General features: G+C 47.4%; 1 protein-coding gene across 1 annotated transcript in view; it reads left to right on the forward strand.

Moving 5' to 3' along the window:
* RYBP (RING1 and YY1 binding protein) overlaps window positions 1–20,869 on the forward strand; it is a 200,542-nt gene that overhangs the window by 106,824 nt on the left and 72,849 nt on the right. Inside the window, exon 2 of the mRNA XM_024747058.1 lies at window positions 20,532–20,810. Within this exon, the coding sequence (XP_024602826.1) occupies window positions 20,532–20,810 (279 nt within the window). The remainder of the gene's footprint in view (window positions 1–20,531; window positions 20,811–20,869) is intronic.

The following is a 20,869-nucleotide window of genomic DNA, read 5'->3' on the forward strand; positions in this document are numbered from 1 at the left end:
AGAATACTCATGAAACCCTCTTGAAGAAAGGATAGCCGAGCCTCCAAGGCACTGAAATGCCATTAAGAATCCAAAAGGGCTACTGCCTCTGTCTCTTTCTGGAGCCGCCTGGCTTTACTGTGGAATTCTCTGCTTCCTAGTTGGTGTGCGCAAGGCTGAGAATTCTGTTAGCCTTGAGTTTACATCACTGTGAGTTCTGTACCCATAACCATCATGATGAACTCCATCCTGAGTCTGAATTCGGATCCACTCAATTTTAAATTCCCAGGAGAGAATCTGATTGGCTTGGTGTGGTCACGTGTCTAGTTCTGGTCCAATGAGCTGTACCCAGGATGAGTCAGGGTCACAAGACATGAAGGCCTGGCACCTCCAGGTGGTGGATAGGGCAGGGAGAAAATGATGCCTCCAGAATTTTTTCTGAACTGGTAATAGAAGATGCCTCTCAGCTACTTCTTTTCTTACCAATCTGCAAACTTTTTAAGGGTAGAGGGGTTTTCTCATCTTTGTCTTCACCACCATACTTAGCTCAGTGCCTTATATAAAGATGCTCAATAAGTTTAAAAAAAACGTTTTTCATGCCAACTTCCAGTCATATGTACTTCTCATAGTCCTTACCATGCTGGTCTTAACGCATCTGGGTGTTTAGGCAAGAAAAGCGGGGTCAGATGGGCTGAGCACTCCTGCATTCTTTCTTCTAGCACTGCTTAGGTTAATAATAAGTATTATGTATTGTCCATTTTCCAAGAGCCTAACATAATGCAAAGTGCTTTACACATCATTACCCCATTTATTTGCTATGATAACCCTATAAGGAAAGTGGAGTTCAGAGACGTTCAGTAAGTTGCCCAAGGTCACATAGCTCCAAAGAAGTATGGTCAATTCTAAACCTAAATCTATAGCCCTGTCCCCTTTTTTTTTTTCTTTTACATCTTTAATGGAGTATAATTGCTTTACAATGGTGTGTTAGTTTCTGCTTTATAACAAAGTGAATCAGTTATACATATACATATGTTCCCATATCTCTTCCCTCTTGCGTCTCCCTCCCTCCCACCCTGCCTATCCCCCCCCTCTAGGTAGTCACAAAGCACCGAGCTGATCTCCCTGTGCTATGTGGCTGCTTCCCACTAGCTATCTATTTTACGTTTGGTAGTGTATATATGTCCATGCCACTCTCTCACTTTGTCACAGCTTACCCTTCCCCCTCCCCATATCCGCAAGTCCATTCCTCTAGTAGGTCTGTGTCTTTATTCCTGTCTTACCCCTAGGTTCTTCATGACATTTTTTTTAATTTGTTAAATTCCATATATATGTGTTAGCATACGGTATTTGTCTTTCTCTTTCTGACTTACTTCACTCTGTATGACAAACTCTAGGTCTATCCACCTCATTACAAATAGCTCAATTTCGTTTCTTTTCATGGCTGAGTAATATTCCATTGTATATACGTGCCACATCTTCTTTATCCATTCTTCCAATGATGGACACTTAGGTTGTTTCCATCTCCGGGCTATTGTAAATAGAGCTGCAATGAACATTTTGGTACACGACTCTTTTTGAATTATGGTTTTCTCAGGGTATATGCCCAGTAGTGGGATTGCTGGGTCATATGGTAGTTCTATTTGTAGTTTTTTAAGGAACCTCCATACTGTTCTGCACGGTGGCTGTACCAATTCACATTCCCACCAGCAGCCCTGTCCTCTTAAACACTGTCTTTGCCTTCCTCCTGGGACAGGAGGAGTTGTGAATGAGGCTGAGAGATGAAGCTAAGAGGAGAGGTGTTGGCTGAATCAATGCCAATTTTGTGAACAAAACAAAGTTGTTCTGTGCTAACAGGTTTTGAAAGCTTTTTGAACGTGGCCTTGTACCTTTCATGGTTCTGAGGTTTTCCTACAACTCTTCTTAATTGAGTCTTTCCAGGCTGAGCTGCAGGATTTCAGTAATTCAACAACAAGAAAAGAGTCCTCAGAATTCTCTTCCTTCCCCTTTAAGCTGGGTGAGAAGGTGTCCCCCAGCTTTCTGCTTTTAACCACTGGAAAACATTCCAGGGAATCCGAGACAAGACCTGGATCAGGGCCGTCATTTTTTATTGTGCTTTGCACAGTGAGGGCTAAAATCCAGGCTGCTCTCCACTCATCAAGTCATGTACCCTGGCACCAGGCTGGCTGTATTGCTTAGAGGGAGAGGTGCCCTACTCTAATTCACATGCTAGGGCACCCTGTGGGTGCACTGTGGTCCAGAGGCAGCCTTGAATGGATCTAACGTTGTTTCAGACCCCCCCCCCCCCACCCGATGTTTTAAGTTCGGATAATGATTTGTGATGATGCCATTTCTGGATAATACCTCTTATCTCTGTATTGGTAAGAGGAATCCAAATTCTTTCTCAAGGGAGAGAGGGGTTGACATTGGTGCCTAGAACTGAGTTTTCACATGCTGGTGGGAAGGCGGGGTTCATCTCCTTGACACTTCCCAGCCGGTCTCTCCACCCACAACCCTAATCCAAGCCACAGTGGGTAATCTTAGCAGTCTTGGGAATGGTGGGGAAAGAAACTGAAAACTCAGTTAGCAAAACAACGGATCCCAGCCTTAGAGCAGGCCAGTGTTAACCCCGAGAGAGGCTGGCTTGCCTTAGAGCTCTTTCTTTCTGAGGAATCTGAAAGTCCTTCCACCCAACCCCCAGGACACTACAGGCACAGCTAAAGGGTTACACAGTATTTATGCCCTCTTTACTTCTGTTTCTAGATACTGTTAAGATGCCTTTCCAACATGCTGCCATGGTTTAAGTTAGGCATGTGTGCTCATCCTGAAATATACACACTGGAATATATTTGGAACAGAGATAGGATTTTAAAGAAATAGAGAGATGATGAGTTTCAAGATCCCCTTCCTCCTGCCCCTCCACCAGGTTCATTCGATACCTGAAGATATTTATAACGTGGCATTACCTTGGTAGTAATACATAGTGGTGAAAAAACAATCAATCTGAAGGGACAGACCTGGGTGGGTTCAGATCTTATCTCTGCCACTTACTAGCCATATAACCTTAAGCAAACTGCTTAAACACTCTAGGCCTCATTTTCCTCATCTGTAAAACAGAGATAGTAAGTTTCTTCTCCATAACCTCATTGTGAGGTTCCATGAGATAATGCATGTAAAACAGTGAGGACAGGGCCGAGAACGTAGCACCCGTAAATGCCAGTTCTTCTCACGTCTCGAGATGGGAAGCCAAATGCTGGTTGAGAACTTGAACACCTGAGACAGCGTTTGTCATCTTTTGTTGGAGGACCCCCCTGTACTCCGTGTGAATGCTTTCAGAATTCGATCCTAGTTCCCAAAACCTTGTCCGTGTCGTTACTCCCACCAGGAAGAAGTTCTGGTTACCGTGACGTGCACTTAGCCGTCAGCATGCCTCTCTGTCTCAGTCTCCAGGCCCCAGAAGTGCAGTGTTAGGCCAGGGAGCTTGTCACTAAGGGTGCAAAGCTGAAAGGAATGGGCCATCCATTGGACGTACTTTAGTTGCATAGTTGTGTGGAAAAATGAAATACTGAAAACTCAGGGCACTGGTGGAGAGACAGAGCTCGTGGCAGCAGATTTTCCATTCTTATGCACAACTGCTTCTCTGTCTGGGATAAGACAAAACTTCCCAGTGGCTTCTTTTTAATCTAAGGAGGCAGTCAGTGGATGCCAGGATGAGGCAGCCCTTGGTTAGCTGCTACTAGGAACCTCTGGCAAGTTATTGAACCGCTATATAGCCCAGTTTTCTCCTCTATAGCATGGAAATATTAATAGCATCCACCTAGCTCACTTACGTTTTGAGGATTAATTGGGATAATGAATGTAAAGTGTCTGGCACACAGTAAGCACTCAGTAGGTATACTTTGAGGCCAGCATCATTGTAATTATTACCTACATCTTGGTGATACTCAGTATATGATCTGCAAAGCAACCAGCTTTCTGTCCAAAGTTGGTAAATAGATGGTGGATGTCATATCTCTGTTGTGAATATCAACTATGAAATTTATTCATTCTTTTCAAAGCTCTCTAAGGGCTTGTCCCATTCTGTGAGTTCTCTGGTTTGCTTCCCCACGGCCCATGCTCCCCCTATGAAAGGATGCTTTCCTATGGCAGACACTGCTGGTTACCACCCCAACTGCCTGTCCCCCTTCTTTCTTGTGAATAGAAGACCAATTCTGCTCAGGCAGCCATGTGCCATGTGCCTGGCCCCAGGAGAGGAATCATAATTGGTGTAAGCCATTTCTGGCTGTCCCCTTTGCCTTTATCTTAATCGGTCTAGGAGAAGGCATGTGCTTGAGTTTCCAGTGAGATATAAGGGAAAGTCTCCCACTAAAAGGAGAGAGCAGTGTGGGGTGAGCCTCATTTTGGCCCCTGCTGTCTTCCTTCCTGCTTTAGGTACCGTCAGGTGAGAATGTGATGCTTGGAGCTACAGCTGCCATTTTGTAACCACGTGGTTATAAGCATGAGGATGACAGAGCAGAAAAATAGAAAGAGGCCAGCTTCTTGATGACATCGCTAAGCTGCCAGGCTGACTCTGGGGATGCTTGCCTCCAAATTTCTATTTTAGTGTACAATAACTGTTCTTATGATTCGGCCTATTGTGAATCTGATTTTCTGCTGCTTAATTGATACCCTCCTTTTCTGTTTGCCAAGTCTGGAAAATGACTGCTGTATAAATTCTGCCCTGATATAAAGACATTCAATTCCCATTTTCTTCCTCTATATTTGGATAATCAAGTGTCTTTAAATAAATTCCACTCGCCATTATAGTGAAACTGCTCTTGAAAAGGTCACCAATGACCTCTTGATTGACATGTCCAACAGCTTCATCTAATTTCACATCTTGCTGAACCCCTGATCCATTGGACAGCTTGACCACTTTCTTATTCTTAAAGTGAGTCCCTTCCTTGGCAGATGTCACTGTTCTTTTTACATCTCTGGGCCCTCTATTTCCCCTTCTTTTTCTGCCCTTCAACCATGGATGAACCCCGACACTTTGCCCTTTGCATTTTCCTTCTCATCTCTCACTAGGCGCTTCCCCTGAATGCTTTCTCCACTTCTAAGCCGCCACAGGCCCGAGTGATCCCCACATCTGTGTCTCCCATGGAGGTGTTTCCTCAGCATCAGATCCACCTATCTCTCTGTGCACAGAACGTGCCCACTTGGACGTCCCCTCAGGACTATAGACACTATTATTTCTAAACTGAACTATGTCCCCTACAAATTACTTGTCCTCTATGACACACCTCGCCACTCACACTAGCCCTCAGCTGGAAACCTCAGAGTCATCCTCAGCAATTCCTTCTCTCCCAACATCCAGTTAATCACCACCAAGTATAAGAATGTCTCTATTCTCAGGTGTCTGTGGCAGCTTCCTCATGTTCACGGCCATGGCCTCTGTTCGTCATCTCTGTATCGCAAAAGCCTCTCATGTACCTCGGATCTCTTCCCTTCCCCATCATCTGCATTGCTGTTAGAGTGGATTTTCTAAAAGCAAATTGAATCAGATTGTTGGATTTGAAATTTTCCAAGCGGATAAATGTGTGTGTGAGAGGTGGATGGGTGGGGAGACTGTATCAGCCCATCATGCCCTCCGAATAAAGTCCACACTTTAAAACATGGCACAGGAGACCCTCTAGTCACTCTGGGAACAGACTGCATTTTGTGTGTCGTCTCCTACCGTCTCCCCTCCACCTTCCCTGCATCCTCAGCTCGACCTCCCGGGGACTCCTCTTTCCCTCTGCTGTGTCCTTGATTGGGCGCCAGACCCCCATTCCCCAGCATTCTGAACTCCTAGCATCCTCTGGTTCTCACATCACGCTGCACTTCTTCCCCAAAGCATCCCCTGAGCCTAGGACTAAACTGGAGTTTCTCATCCTCGGCACGGTTAACGTTTAGGGCTGGATGGCTCCTTGCTGTGGGCCGTCCTGGGCATTGCAGGATGTCGTGTAGCATCCCTGGCCTCTGCCTGCTCGATGCCAGGAGCTCCCTTCCCCCACAGCTGCGGCAAGGAAAACACGTCCGGAGACTACAAAACATTCTCTGGGGGACAAAATCGTCCCACCACCCTCCTTGAGAACCATTGAATTAGACTTAGTTCCCTTCTTATCACCCCATAGCTCCCTGTTTTTACCCGATCATAACAGCCATAGCGCATTTTTAAAATGACTCATCTGACTGTCTCATCTGTTTCAACTGACTGTTATCTCCAAGAGGGCATCTCCCAGGGCCTGGCACCCAATAGGCATGCAGTGTAGCTTCATGAAAGAGATGGCTCCATGGTGGGAGCAACCTTGCTTGTCCTCTGCCTAGCGCCCAGTATGGTGCTAGCACACAGTAGCGCTCATAAATATTTGCTGAGTGAAGGAACGACCGAAGGATCCCATTCAAACGCTCGTTTCCTTGCGAAACTTTTAAGTATCCGAGTGAACGTTACAATCTTTTCTTCTCTTTACCCTGTAATATTTTGGGCATGCCCCTGTCCTCCAGCACTCATTCCACTGAATGATAATTACAACCAACTTGTTAAGAAATGTTGGTAGAAATTAAACCATGCTCTCTCTCTTCAGGCCTTTCTCTAGAAACAGGAAAACTAGGTCCATTCCTGTTCCCAGGGAGCATGGTCTCCCTTTTCCTTAAACTGCTACACCTGTTCTGCCCCCGGCTGCTCTCAGCCACACCCACCATACACGCTCATCCATCTTCCTCGGCTGACTTCAAAGAGGAGGACGGTCTCAGAGCCGCTGAGAATGAAGCACCGACTTCTGCTTGAAGGCCCCCTTTTGCCCTGCTGGCTCGCAGCCTCTCCCGCTGGGAGATGGGATGGGAAAGACCACCTCTGCAGCATGCCCATCCCTGATGACTTGAAATGCAAGAGGCTACAGTGGGCTCCACGCTGGAAAGGGGCCTTGTATTATTCAGGTGAACAAGGCGGTGGTCAAAAAGGAGAGCAGCCTGCTTGGGAAAAGAGATCAGGAGTCAGAGAAGAGTTGGGTGTCCTTTTCTGCACAGTAGACGGCTAATATGCATTTTTTAGTCGCAAAGGCCTGTAGGGAGAAGATGCTGAAGTTAATATTTATATTTGGCACCCAGTCCTCCGCATAAGTATCAGCACGGAGGCCCGGTGTTTGGTTTGAGGTCAGCTCCGTTTAAGCAGCCAGGCCAGGTGCAGACCCACACGCAGGACCTTTGAACTCACTGTGTAGCAATCCAGATGTTCAGCAGAGGTGATGAACTTGGGTCACTGATGATGAGAGAGCGAGCAGTGTTCTTCTAGCATCTTCCACGGGGAGCCCTGGACAGTAGACTTGGCCCCGAGCCCATTTTCCTCGCTAGAGTCAAGAAACAGTAGCAGCTGCAGTTGTTGCTAGGGATGAGGGAGCATCCACTGGGGAGTTGAAATAGCCAGGAGGGGGAGGTGGGTAGCAGGAAGGAGGTCATGAAATTGACCGTGCTTAGCCGCTGCCCTCGTTCGGATTACTTGGAGCCATTCTGCAATGGGAAAAATATTAGGCTTTAAATGACAGCCCTGACAAACATGATCCGTACGAGCAAATCAGTCTCAAAAGCAACTGCTATCGTTTATTAATGGAGGGCTTGCCGAACTGCATGGTTCTTCTAGGGTTTTCCAAGTCCCACACTTTGCCTCAAAAATGTGCAGAGTGAGAGGGGTTTGAACTTTTTGAATTTAATGCAAAGCACACATGTTGTTTGGGGTTTGTTTGTTTGTTTTTACAGTTGCAAAATATGTTATATAAAAAAGAACCATAGAGCAATAAAATGGTAATGTAAACACAAACCCTCCAAAAGGATGCAACATATTTCTAATGAAAGGAAACAACCACCTTCGCTTGATCCACAAAAAAATTAAAAAAGACGAAGAGGGGCCGTTTCATTCACAGCTTGTGGAATCCTACTGTCTACTGCTCTCTGAATGAGTATTTTTGAGGCAAGACTTAAAAAAAACGGGAATTTTCCAAACGAAGCAGCTCCTGGCATAGCGGAAAGGGCGCTGACGTTGGCAGTCAGGCAGCTTGAATTCTGGTCTTCACTGCTGACCCCCTGCTTCCTGGCTTCCACCCCCAGCGCTCCATTCGAAGTGCTCTTGTCAAGGGTACCAGTGACCTTCTAATTGCTAAAGCCAAAGGGCATTTTTCAGTCCACTTCTGACCCGACCTCTCTTCAGCAGATGACACTCTTTCCTCCTTGAAATCCTCTCACCCTGAGCCTTCAATGACACCATCCCATCCCGGTTATACTCTAGCTTTCCCTGTCACTCCCTCTCAGACCCTCTCTAGGCTGTTTTCTTTTCCACCAATGGCTACCAGCAGCTGCCGTGTGCTGAGGTCATGCAGGCTCTGTGTGCATTTTCTTGTCAACTCCTCACAGCAACCCTGGGAGGTAGGGCTTAGTGGTTCCACTTTACAAACAAGGAAAGTAAGGCTCTGAGCGATGAAGCAATCCTCACCCCAGGTCACACAGCTGATATGTAGCTGGACTGGAATTCCCATCTAGGTTCGTTTGAATCCACAATCAAATTCTCGGCGACCACAGTGCCGTTTATCTTCCCCAGGTAGCCCCCTAAATAGGCGTGTTCCCCGGAGCTCTGTGTTTGGCCCCTGTTTCTTCTGCCTGCCCCGTCCCTGTAGAGGTTCATCTCCAGCCTTCCTCTCATAGCCCCTCTATGACAGCTTCAAAATATAGCCAAAATCTGTCCTGTGCTCCACGTTTCCAGCTGTTCTCAAGATTTCTCCATTTGCATGTGCCACAGTCACCTCGTAGAGGTGGTGATGGTGGACTCACTAATGACCATTCCATTCCCGATATTTTACCAAAGTCCGTGATTGCTTAAGGAGTGGGCGCATGACCTGATTCAGGCAGGAGAGATTGCTGGGAATGTCTAGCAATAAGGGGTTATTCTCTCTCTTAAATAGACACATGAAAAGTGGTTCCTTTTCTTCTTCTAGATGATGTTGTGCCCTGTAATACTGGAGTGGTGACAGCCATCAGCAACCATGAGGGGTAGGTTGAATCCAACAAGAGGAGGAGGGAATCTGGGTCCTTAATGACCCGCTGATTGTATCTTCCTGGGACAGGGGCTTCCAGCTGTGTTAAATAACACATTTTTCTCATTGTTTGTATGGGTTTTTGTTTTTGTTTTGTTGTTTGCAGCCAAAAGCATCCTAAGTGACACATCAAATTCATCATATCTACGACTCAACTCATTATCTCCGCCTCCAAACAGCCTCCCCTCCTATGACTCTATCTCTGTTAATAGCACCATGGTTGACTCATTCACCCAAGTCCGAAACCTGGACATAACCCTTGACTCCACACTCTGCCTCACCCCTAAAAGTGTGATCATGAATTACGTCCAGGAGATTCTACTATTGAAAATCTCTCATGTGTTCTTTCCATTTACCCTCTCCTTGTTCTTTTCAGTTCTTTGCCATTTTACTGGTTTTCTGCCCCGTTTCTCAGTTTGACTCAAGCCACCACCATCTATATTGCTCCCAACGAGATTTTTAAAACTCAGTACCAGTCCAGCAACTTCCTTGATTAAACTGTGTCGGCAGTCCCCTTGTCTTCAAGATGAAATCCATCCAATCCACATGGTTTCTAAGATGCTTCAAGATGGCCCTTACCTCTCTGAACTCTCACTTCCACCGCTCCACACATGCTCTAAGTTCTAGCCCACTGATTTTTATGGTCCACGAGCCAAGTGTCACTGCATGTGTGGTTCCATGGACCTGGGATGTCCTCCCTGACTTGTCTCCCTGGACAATCCTGGTTGGCCAGTAGATCCTTACGTACCTTGGCTTGCCACTCATACAGCATAGCAGGTGTGAATTTCAGGCATGCCAGAAATAGCTTGCCTTATTTTCATCTCTCTCCCCTTGATTTTTATTTTGAACCCCCATCCCAACTCAATCTTGGTCCATTTGGTGCTTCCCCTTTCTCTGGCATTGTATCCAAGTTCTAGACTCTCCAGCATTGTATCCAAGTGTCAGGGTGCTGAGGGACGTGTCTGCCTGGTCTCAGGGCATCTGTTCATCACAGGTTGCCATAGAGACATCCCTGGTTTTCTGTTCATGGCCCCTTCCAGTCCAGGAGTCATCTTGCCAATGCCCACTCCACGCTGGGTCCCTGGAATCTCTACAAGGTGGCTTTTGCTGTGCCCGCGTAGGCACCCCTCTGCCTGCTCTGAGGTCTTGCCACCTTCCTGGGGGTTTGTGGATGGACACCCCTGCTCTCTGGCCCTTGCCCTCTCCATCTTGTTACCTCCTTGCCATCTCTCCCTCCCTCAGCACCTGGGAAGTTTTCTTGTCTCAAAAAAGCACTTCCATCTGCTTTCTTCTTCTGAACATTTGCTTATTCCTTACTTCCCCTAAGCTCCCCTGTGGGAATGTGGAGGGCTTAGAATTAGGGAACGTGAGAGGCAGAGATTGACAGGCCTTATTTGCTTGTACTGTATCACGTCGCTTCCTTCAGACAGAGAATTAACTGCCTGGGAAAGAGGAAAATGCCAGGAGACAGAAGAACACAGAGGGAACATTACAATCACCTGGCCACTGCTGCCCTCCCCACCTTGCTGTCATTATTGGCTTTTGGCCCATTTCTCCCAGCCCGTGCGTTCCAGCGGCCCAGGTCCGCCGTGGCCTCCCCTTCCCAGGGGTTGTCAGCACCTGGAAGCTGGCACATGGTAGGTGCCTCGTAAACAGCTGTCAAATCTAAAGCTAAAAAACTAAGACGAGAGTAGACGTTGGAGCCAGGGAGAGCTGAATGAATCCTGCCAGCTGCCTTCCTGGGGGTGTGACCTGGGGCCAGTTTCCACAGCTCTGTCTGTGGGCAGTAGCCACGGGGAGGCGAGGACTCGAAGAGGAGGTGAGAGACAGTGCTCCTTAAAGCCCTGGCGTTTGTACGTCCCCTCCTCCTCACCTGCCCACATTCTGGCTCAATTTTATCATCTCCCCTCACCCTTGTCATGTGGCCCAAACTTCTGTATCAGATGCCTCTCCTTTGCAGATGCATTTGGTGAGACCAAATGTTTTTGCCCTGACCCTTCCAGGTGGGTCCCTACTCTCCCTCCAGTGAATGACTTTCAGGATTCTTGAGTTCCAGGGATTCAGTGTGTGATAAAGTACAGAGAACTTGGAATTCTGGTTCTGCCATGCCCTGGCTGTGGGAAGATGGACAGGTTTCTGGGTCTCAGTTTCCTCATCCGGAAGATGGGAGCGATGATAACTAGACTCGGGCTGCCTGGGTTCACATCCCAGCCCTGCCACTTTCCAAATATGCAGCTCAGGGCAAGTGACTTTTGTCTTCATTTCCTGTTCATAAAAGAGGCATCGGGCTTCCCTGGTGGCGCAGTGGTTGAGAGTCCGCCGGCCGATGCAGGGGACACGGGTTCGTGCCCCGGTCCGGGAAGATCCCACGTGCCGTGGAGCGGCTGGGCCCGTGAGCCGTGGCCGCTGAGCCTGCACGTCCGGAGCCTGTGCTCCGCAACGGGAGAGGCCACAACGGTGAGAGGCCCGCGTACCGCAAAAAAAAAAAAAAAAGAGGCATCGTCATAGAAGCCGTCTCACAGGATTACTGTTAGCGTTCACTGAGTAAACAAACCTAAATTCTTCAGCACCTCGCCCGTAAGCGCTCCACGTATGTTGGTTACCTTGATCCCGCGCTGGCCTCTCTTTAGCTACCTACAAACTCACGGCACTTTATTAGTCTGCTTGGGCTGCTGTAACAAAATACCACAGACAGGGTGGCTTAAAACAGCAGAAATTTATTGTCTCAGTGCTGGAGGCTAGAAGTCCATGATCAAGGTGTCTGCCGGTTTGGTTTCTCCTGAGGCCTCTCTCCTTGGCTTGCAGACAGCCACCTCCTGCTGTGTCCTCACATGATCTTTCCTCAGTGTGCATGCATCCCCAGTGTCTCGTCCTCTTCTTATAAGGTCAGATTGGATGAGTTCCCACACTAACGGGTTCATTGAACGTAATCACTGCTTTAAAAGCCCTCTCTCCAGATAGTCACATTCTGAGGAATTGGGAGTTAGGGCTTAACATATGAATTTGAGCAGGGGGCACAATTCAGTCCATGACAACATGTAAAGAAACCCCACCATTAGACGTCTGTTCTTTGGGGGAGCCTCTTTCTTAACCTAATTCTTGATTAATGAATCCCAGGGTGTTTGGGTTGAGGGGATTTCTTTCGTGGTTTAGTAGAGAGACCCCGCTCTCAGAGAAGCAGGTTTTGAAGCTCCAATTTAAAACCTGCTCATGGGTCTGAGGGTGGCTGTGAGGACCAAGAGGGCAGTGTGGGTGAAACCCTCCACAATCTCCACATCCCCAGGTTTTTGCCTCTGACCTAAAAAGACAGAACTAGATGGATTGTCTTGATTCTCCTTTGCATCCTCAAAATTCTATGACTGTGATTCTAAGGGTGGAAATTCAAGCATCAAGAACAAGCTGCTGGGGAAGCAGTTTCTGGGCCCAAGGCATCAGCAGATATTGTTGAATCAATGAAGGAAACCACACCCATCTTAGGGAAGCTCCCACTCTGCATCTTCCCAAGGCCCAAACTGCAGCAGTGCCAGTGTGTATCATTCAGTCCCTGGGTTCTGGCACATGTGGCTTGTCTGCTTTGGCAAGAACTCACAGTAATGTGGGCCCATTAACTAGGTGTGCAAGGGGCAGGAAACCTACTTGTCTTTAAGAGGACCCCGGGATGCTCGGTCCAAAAAGACCACTAAAAAAAAAAAAAAAAAAAAAAAAAAAGACCACTTGAACTTCCACATCTGTCCACCTTCCTCAGGCTCCCTCCAAAACCGGCTGGTTCTTTTTCAACGCAAGGTGTGCTCTAGAAGCAGAGATGAAGGGATGGAGTCGGAGAGTCAGACGCCGAGTTTGAATTCAAACCCTGTCCCTGGCTCTGGGCACATCACGGACTCCATTTCTTCATCTGTCAAATAGGATCATAATAGTTCTTGCCTCACTGGATCATCTGCAATTTCAATGGGGTAACAGGTGTAAAAGTGCTTCATTCATTCCACCAACAATTTTTGAGCTCCTGCTACGTGTAGGAACATCTCCTACACTGTTCTAGGCACTAAGGATACAGAATGAAACGAAGCAAAGCCATCGTCCTGAGAGAAATTAAATTCTAGTGGAAGAGCCAGGCAAAAACAATGCACCATGCAATGCCAGATCATGATAAGGATGTAAAGAAAAATAAAGCAGGATGAGGGGATGGCACTGACTGGGGTGACACCACGTAAGATGGCTTAGTCGGAGAGGTCCTCTCTGAGGAGGGAGCATTTAGCAGCCACCTGAACCATGAGAGACATGGAGCCATGGGAATATCTGGGGGAAGAACAGGTAGAAAGGCCCTAAGAGGTGGCTGCACTTGGCAGGAAACTGCAAGAGGCCCGTGTGCCTGGAGCTGAATTGGGAGTGGATGAAGTCAGCGGGCCTTGAAGACTAGGGTCAAGATTCTGGATTTTAGGGAGCTCCCTGGCGGTCCAGTGGTTAGGACTCTGCACTTTCACTACTGAGGGTGGAGGTTTGATCCCTGGTCAGGGAACTAAGACCCCACAAGCCACATGGCGCAGCTGAAAATAAAAAAGGATTCTGGATTTTATAACCTCTAAGCATTATATGTAATGTTTAGCTATTAATTCCATTTAGCTCGTGAATCTCTCAGGGAAATGTATGATTTATTAATTTTTTATGTACTGTGAGGTTGGAATAAAAACAGAACATTTACTTTGTCATCTCAAAATTGATTAAGAAGAAAAGATCAACATCCTTGATACATTTTATATTGACATAATAAAGCATATTAAATGTAAAGACAGAAGGAAAATGTTAGAGGAAAAAAAGAAAAGATTCTGGATTTTAACAAAAGCGTCATGAGAAGTCATTGGAGGATTTTCAGCAAGGGGAGTGACTGTCATCTACATCTTAGAAGGATCCTCTGGTTGCTGTTTGGAGAAGAGACTTTAAGGAATCACGGTAGTCACCAAGCTGATCACCAAATATTTCCTGCACCTCTCGGGCACATGGTGGGCTGCACTTCCTGTTGCCAACTGACCAGTGAGCTGGGGGCAGAAGCCCACGAGTGTCATTTCCAGGGCAGGCACTCAGTTGCCAGTACGAGACCCTCCAGAGTTCCTTTTTCCTCTGTGTCGGCAACCAGTAATGTTGGAGGTGAAGCCTGGGTTGCAGGGGGAGGAGACGGAAAAGAGCTGCAGCTGGCCTGCAGTGGGCACATCACTTCAGCAAGAAGTCAACCTTTGTCAGGATAAATCATGAAGATTTGGGAGCTGTAACCATAACCTAACCTAACCTATCCTAGCAGGTACCAGGAGCAAGAGGGCAAGTAGGGAGCCAGTTAGGAGGCTGGAAGGTGATCCCAGCTTGGACTGGAGTGAAAGCAACAGAGAGGATGAGGAGTGGTCAGGTTCAGGATATACTGAAGGTTAAGTACAAAGGATTTGCTGACGGACGGGAGGTAGGGTATTAGGGAAAGTAAAGAATCACGGATGACTCCAGGGATTATGGCCTGAGTAACTTACTGAAAAGAGCACCCAGGACAGCACAGGGTTACCCACAGCGCTAGGTGCACAGCAGAGCTACAAAATGCTAGCTCTTTGCTTAGTACTATGAAGGGAGCAGGCAATGTAGAATGTAGAGGCTTTGGGACCTTTTCAACCCAAAACGATCAAGAGTCAGATTTATTGAGGCATAATTTACATACAGTGAAATGTGCTCTTTGGGGTGACTAGGTATGAATTTTGACAAATTCGTTTTGTCTTGTCACCACCCGCACAGTCAAGATGTAAACTGCTTCCATCACGCCCCCAATTCCGTTTTTGCTGCTCCTCCCTTTGCAGTCGCATCCTCCTTCCACCCCTGACGCCTGTCAACCACTGATCTGTTCTCCATCCCTGTCATTTTGCCTTTTCCAGAATGTCACATGAATTGAATCACACCCTGTGGGACCTTTGGAGGCGGCTTCTTTCACTTAGTTGAATGCATTTGAGATTCACCCGGGCTGCACAGATGTGTCAATAGTTTATTCCTTTTCCTGGCTGAGTGGTATTCCATGGTGTGGAGGTACCTACCACTCTTTGTTTCCCATTCACCAGCTGAAAGACATTTGGGTTGTTTCCAAATTTTGGTGATGATGAATAAATATCTGAGTACAGGTTTTTGGGTGAACATATGTCTTTATTTCCCTTTGTAAATTTCTAGAAGTGGGATTGCTGGCTCATATGGTAAGTGTATGTTTAACTTTGTAAGAAACTGTCAAACCGTTGTTGCAGAGGACTCATACCATATTGCACTCCCACTGGTGTTGTTTGAAGGCGGCTCCATGTCTTCCCCGGCACTTGGGAATGTCAGGATTTTTTGATTTAAGCCATTTGAATGTGCAGTAGTATCTCACTGTGGTTTAATTTGCATTTCCCTAATGAATAATGATGTGGAGTGTCTCTTCATGTGCTCATTAGCCATTCATACCTCTTTTTTGACAAAATGTCCATTCAGATCTTTTCCTCATGTTTCGCTAGGTTGCTTGTTTTTTTAATTGTATCCTAAGAGTTCTTCATGTATCCTGGATACAATTCCTTTATCAACTATGTGTTTTGCAAATGTTTTCGCCCAGTCTTTGACTTGTTTTTCATTTTCTAAAGTGTCTTTGAAAGAGCAGAACTTTTTAATTTTGATGAAGTCCAAGCTACCAACTTTTTCTTTTATGGGTCATGTGGTTTTCTTGGTATCATATCTAAGAAATCTTGCTCTATCCAAAGCCACAAAGGTTTCTTCTACATTTTTTCTGGTAGTTTTATAGTTTTAGATTTTACACTTAGGCCTCTGATCTGTTTTGTTTATTTATTTATTTATTTATTTATTTATTAACGGCTGCATTGGTTCTTCGTGGCTGCGCACGGGCTTTCTCTAGTTGCGGAGAGCGGGGGCTACTCTTGGATGCAGTGTGCGGGCTTCTCATTGCGGTGGCTTCTCCTGTTTCGGAGCACAGCCTCTAGGCGTGCGGGCTTCAGTAGTTGTGTCATGCGGGTTCAATAGTTGTGGCTCACAGGCTCTAGAGCGCAGGCTCAGTAGTTGTGGCGCACGGGCTTAGTTGCACCGAGGCATGTGGGATCTTCCCGGACCAGGGCTCGAACCTGTGTCCCCTGCATTGGCAGGTGGATTCTTAATCACTGAGCCACCAGGGAAGCCCTCTGATCTATTTTGAATTAATTTTTGTAAATGGTGTGAGGCATAACCCAGGGCAAATGTGACTTGTGATATTTCCTACTTGCGCAAGAAGCAGATCAATAAAACTTCCTATCTCTGATGAGCACGAGCACAGGTGACAGTGTGGCTCATTGCAAAATCTGGTTAAGGTTCAAACACAGACGGTCAGGGAAGCTCCACCTCTTTCTGACTCCGGGGCTGCTTCTTTAGAAGTTCATCCTGTCTTCAGTAACAGCTCCACAGATGTCGCCAGTGATCTCAGCACAGGCCTGAGTTTTTCAGTGAAATGAGCTAGGTTTTCCCCAGTTCCTAAGATACTCCAGGTAGTTAGATGCTTCAAGAAACAATGTTCTCTCTTAAACCACTGAAGGAACATTCAGTGCAAAGTAGGGCATTAAAGCTTTGCAATTACGATCAAAATCTTAACCTTCCTAGCTTCCGTCCTTCGTGGGTGACTTTTTCAGTCACTAAGTGATACTGTTTTTTCCTTACTGTTCCCCTCAATAACACCATCTTGAGAAGTTTCATTACAATTATTTAGATCTTGGTACACTTAAAACATCAAGAATAAAATTGGATGAGGAGAGGGGGTTAGGAAGCCAACAGAGAATTGTCCACTTTTGATTTGGTCAACTGAGGACATTCTAAGCAAGGCAAGTACTGTCTACTATTGCCGCCGCTCCATTGAAAAAGGAGGATTTAAGTTGCCCAACCCTACAAGAAAAGAAAAAACTTGGAAGGACATAATCTCAGAAAAAAAAATAGTCTTTGCTGAGAACCAACTAATTGGTAATTTACTTGAGTGTAGGAAAGTATTCATACATTTCCCCTTTAGTTTTCTCATTTCACTGCAGGTTGGTGAAAACCTCACCCCAAACCACAGTTTGGACTCAGACCATAGGAAGGTGTAACATGGGGGGCGGGGGCGGAGTAAGCCCTAAGGTATCTGGAGAAAGGCTTTCTTTTCCTCTCACTTGTGCGTAATACCCTTATTGGGTGTTGCTGAAGTTCAGAGCCCCAGTCTTAGTGTTTAGGTTTTCTGCCTGGAGTAGCACTTGCAAATGTAAAGGCAGGAGGAAGCTGAGTTGATAACATTCCAGACCCTTCCTTTGACAGGCACCAGTAGGTTTTGCTTCTTTGTGGAGTATAAGAAAGGGGGGAAGCTCTTTTCGAACTGCCCTTCCCTGTCCAACTCCCAAGCTAATCTAAAGATCCTCCCCCTGCCTCCCTGCTCTAAGGGGTCTGTCTCTCCCAGTCCCTCATTCATGAAGGCAGACCAAAGACAGTCCCCGGCAGACAGAGAGTCTTGGTAAACTCTTCAGTGGTTTCCATGGCACTCAGGATAAAGACTCAGCCCACCCTGCCGTACAGGAGGTAGCCAGGGGCTACCTCTCTGGCCCCATCTCTCCTCTCTCACAGGGCTCCTGGCACAGCTGCTCACCTCTGTCTCCTCCAAAGCCCCACATCCCTGAATGCTCTTCCTTTCTCTTCTCCTAGGCAATCTTGCCATGCTTCCCGTACTTTGTAGCATTTGTCACAATCATAATTAATTACTCTGATGAAGTCTGCCTGCTGAAGTAGAATGTAAACTCCAAAAGATCAGGAATTAAGTGTGTCTTGCTTATCTGATCTTCCCATCCCTGGCGTGGGGCAAGGCATGGAGTCGCGGTGCAATAAATTACTGTTAAATGAGAGAAATCCTCTTCGATGCTCGTTCACCAGGCACTGTTCTAGGCGTTTATATATCACAGTGTGTGTGTTTTGGAGGGGGGGTGGGGTGTGGTGAGGAGAAAAAGAGAAAAAAAAATCCTTGCCGTTACAGAGCTTCTATCCTACTGGGTAAAGATCTGCTAAACGAGATAAGCAAACAGCATGGTATGCCAGATGGTGATAAGTGCAAAGGAGACAACAGAAAGGCAGTTAAGGGACACACAGGGAGCTGGTGGACGGTACTTTTAGATTTGGTGACCAGGAAAAACCTCACGGAGAATGTGACTTTTGAGCAAAGACCTGAAGGAGGCAAGGCAGCTGAAAATGTGGTTATCTGGGAAAAGAGCATTCCAAGCACAGGGAACAGCAAGTGCAAAGGCCCTGTGGTGGGAGCACGACTTGTTCCTGGAAGAGCCCGTGTGACTGAAGTGGAGTGAATGAGAGGGAAGGAGGCAAAATGTCCAAATGTGGTCCTTTAATCTGCCCTGTGTATCCATGGAATCATTTACACCAGACATTTCTTGGGGAGTGCTTCTAACCAGCGTCTGTTCTAAAACCACCGGCTTCTAATAGTTTTTAAAGCAGTAGAACCCTTCCTTCCAATGAAATACGAAGTGGAAGTTCAAGATAGGAAACAGAGGAGCAGCAAGGCAGCTCTCTGTCAACTCCCACTCATCCCTTCACCCCACACTGGTTCAAGGTTACGCTGTGGAGGAAGATTTATTCCCCACGCAGCTCAGGTTGAAACCACCGCTCTAGGATCACAGTCTGATGCTCTGCCTAGAGTCATGCTGTTCTCCAGCATGAAGGAGTCTTGTCTGGCTCCTGTAACTACAAGGAGACTTTCAGTAGATATTTACGTCCAACATGTGAACGAACTTAGAGCTTCTGCAGTTACAACCACATGGTGATGTGTGGGTCTGATATGTTCCTAGAAACTAGTTCTCTATTCTGGAACTTCTTTTTTCTTCAAACCAGTTTTTAAACTTTTTCTCTTTTTGAAGAGATAAAACAGGTCAAACACACACACACACAAATACACTGAAAAAGTCAGTCTCCTATGGATAACTAAATGACCATGTATTGGCAATGGAATTTCACACCCTTAAGCAAACAAAAAATGAATTACTGAGATAGCCAACAGTATGGATGAATATCACAAATATTTTGTCGAGCAAAAGGTGCCAGCCAGACACTTCAGTCCATACCGTGTGACCCATGTGTACGATGTTCAGGCAAAGCTAATCTGCAGGGAGAGGAGTAAGTCGCCGGAAAGATGAAAAGATTCTGTATCTTGATCCAGATGGTGCATGCAAAGGTGCAGTGGATACACATAAAAATTCACGGAGCTGCAAAACAATTCGTGCGTTTTACTCTTGCTAAATAGTAATAAAGTCCGTCTCCTTCCCACTACCTGTGGCTTCCAGCTACCCAAGTTTCCGTCCCACAAGGCCACTTCTCCAGCCGGGATTTCTTAATGCCCCTTTTCTCGCAGTACCTTCACGCTAGGGGCAGAATCCTGGGAGCATGCCAGGCAGACATCAGAGGCCAAGGCTGCAGGCACTGTGCCATGGCTTGTGTGCATGCCCCTTGCCTTCCTCTGGCCTCTTTGGCCCTCCTCTTCCTCCTTTCCTCCCTGGAGGGTTGCGGGAGGTGGCTGACCCTGGCTGAACAGTGTGTTCGTGCTGGCCCTCCAGGGTGTGCCTGCCTAGGAAGGACAGCGTGTGCTTATCAAGCTTATCCGTTGACACATTCCCTCCCTCTTTAATTCTCTCCCTTCTGATCCCTGGACTGATCCTAGGACTTCTTGCTCCCTGGGCACTCTGTCTCAGGGAAGTGAGCTTCCCTGGTCTACTGCCCTGGAATGCTTCCCTTTTATGGGGCAGTCTTGACAGCAACCCACTTTGTGTTTGCATATAAACTGGGGGGAGGGGGGCTGTCTCAGTGGAAGCTGAGGGCCCGGCTTATCTTCCCTCCACACCCCTATCCCCACCCCCCAACTTCTAGCATTATCCCTTGAGCCTGTCCCTTACCCCACCCAGGGCTTCAGCCCAGCCAAGCCTTTTATCTTATCATCTGTGGTTTTCCCCCTACCACGATTCCCCATTGCCTAAGGCCAGAGGGGCCTGAGTCACGTTCAAGTCAATTTGGCAAGCGTCCTTGGAGCAGGGCAGAAAGTAAAGGGTACTACTTGTTCCTCGCCTCTAAGAAGCTTCTGAAGCAGGGGAAATGGTGCACAACCCAGGCCCAGTTATAGTAGCTCTCAACCCACTACTTTGTGTTGGTCCTTCCTAAGTGCCAGGCGCTGACCTGCCTGCTTTTCGTGCATTACGTCTCTGAATTTTCCGAAGAACCTATGGAGGATGATTATTAGCCTCATTTTGGAGATGAAGGCGCTGAGACATAAGGCTTAAACTGTTGGCATGTGGCTGCCGGGATCTGAACAGCAGTTTCCCTAGGGGAAACGCCCTATTTAGGCTCTCGGGGGTTCAAGCAGGAGCTGAGTGTCGGGCCTTGGGGGACGTTGAGCTGTGCCACACCCTTTCCGCACAGTTCCCTCTGGCGTCAGGGGCCTGGGAAGGGGCTTCGGGGCGGTGTATCGGCTGGAAACAGGGACTTCACGAGAGGCAGATACAAAGCTCCGCGTGGCAGAGGAGCAGAAAGGCGCGGGGGAACCCGGGCCAAAAGAGGCCCTGCCGGCTCCCGGGGCACCGCAAGCCTCGAGGCGTTGCGAGCGTCGCGGCTGTTGCAAGCCCCAGCGGCGCGCGCAAACTGCGCCCAACTACTTCCCCGGGGCGGCTTCGGGGCCCGGGGCCCGGCGACAGTCCCACGGTGCGGCCGCGCGAGGCCCGAAGCCCAGACCCGGTACCCGGGCGCGGCCACGTGCGCCC

This window comes from Neophocaena asiaeorientalis, unplaced genomic scaffold, assembly GCF_003031525.2.
Source record: "Neophocaena asiaeorientalis asiaeorientalis breed wild unplaced genomic scaffold, Neophocaena_asiaeorientalis_V1.1 scaffold130, whole genome shotgun sequence".
NCBI classification, from domain to species: domain Eukaryota; kingdom Metazoa; phylum Chordata; class Mammalia; order Artiodactyla; family Phocoenidae; genus Neophocaena; species Neophocaena asiaeorientalis.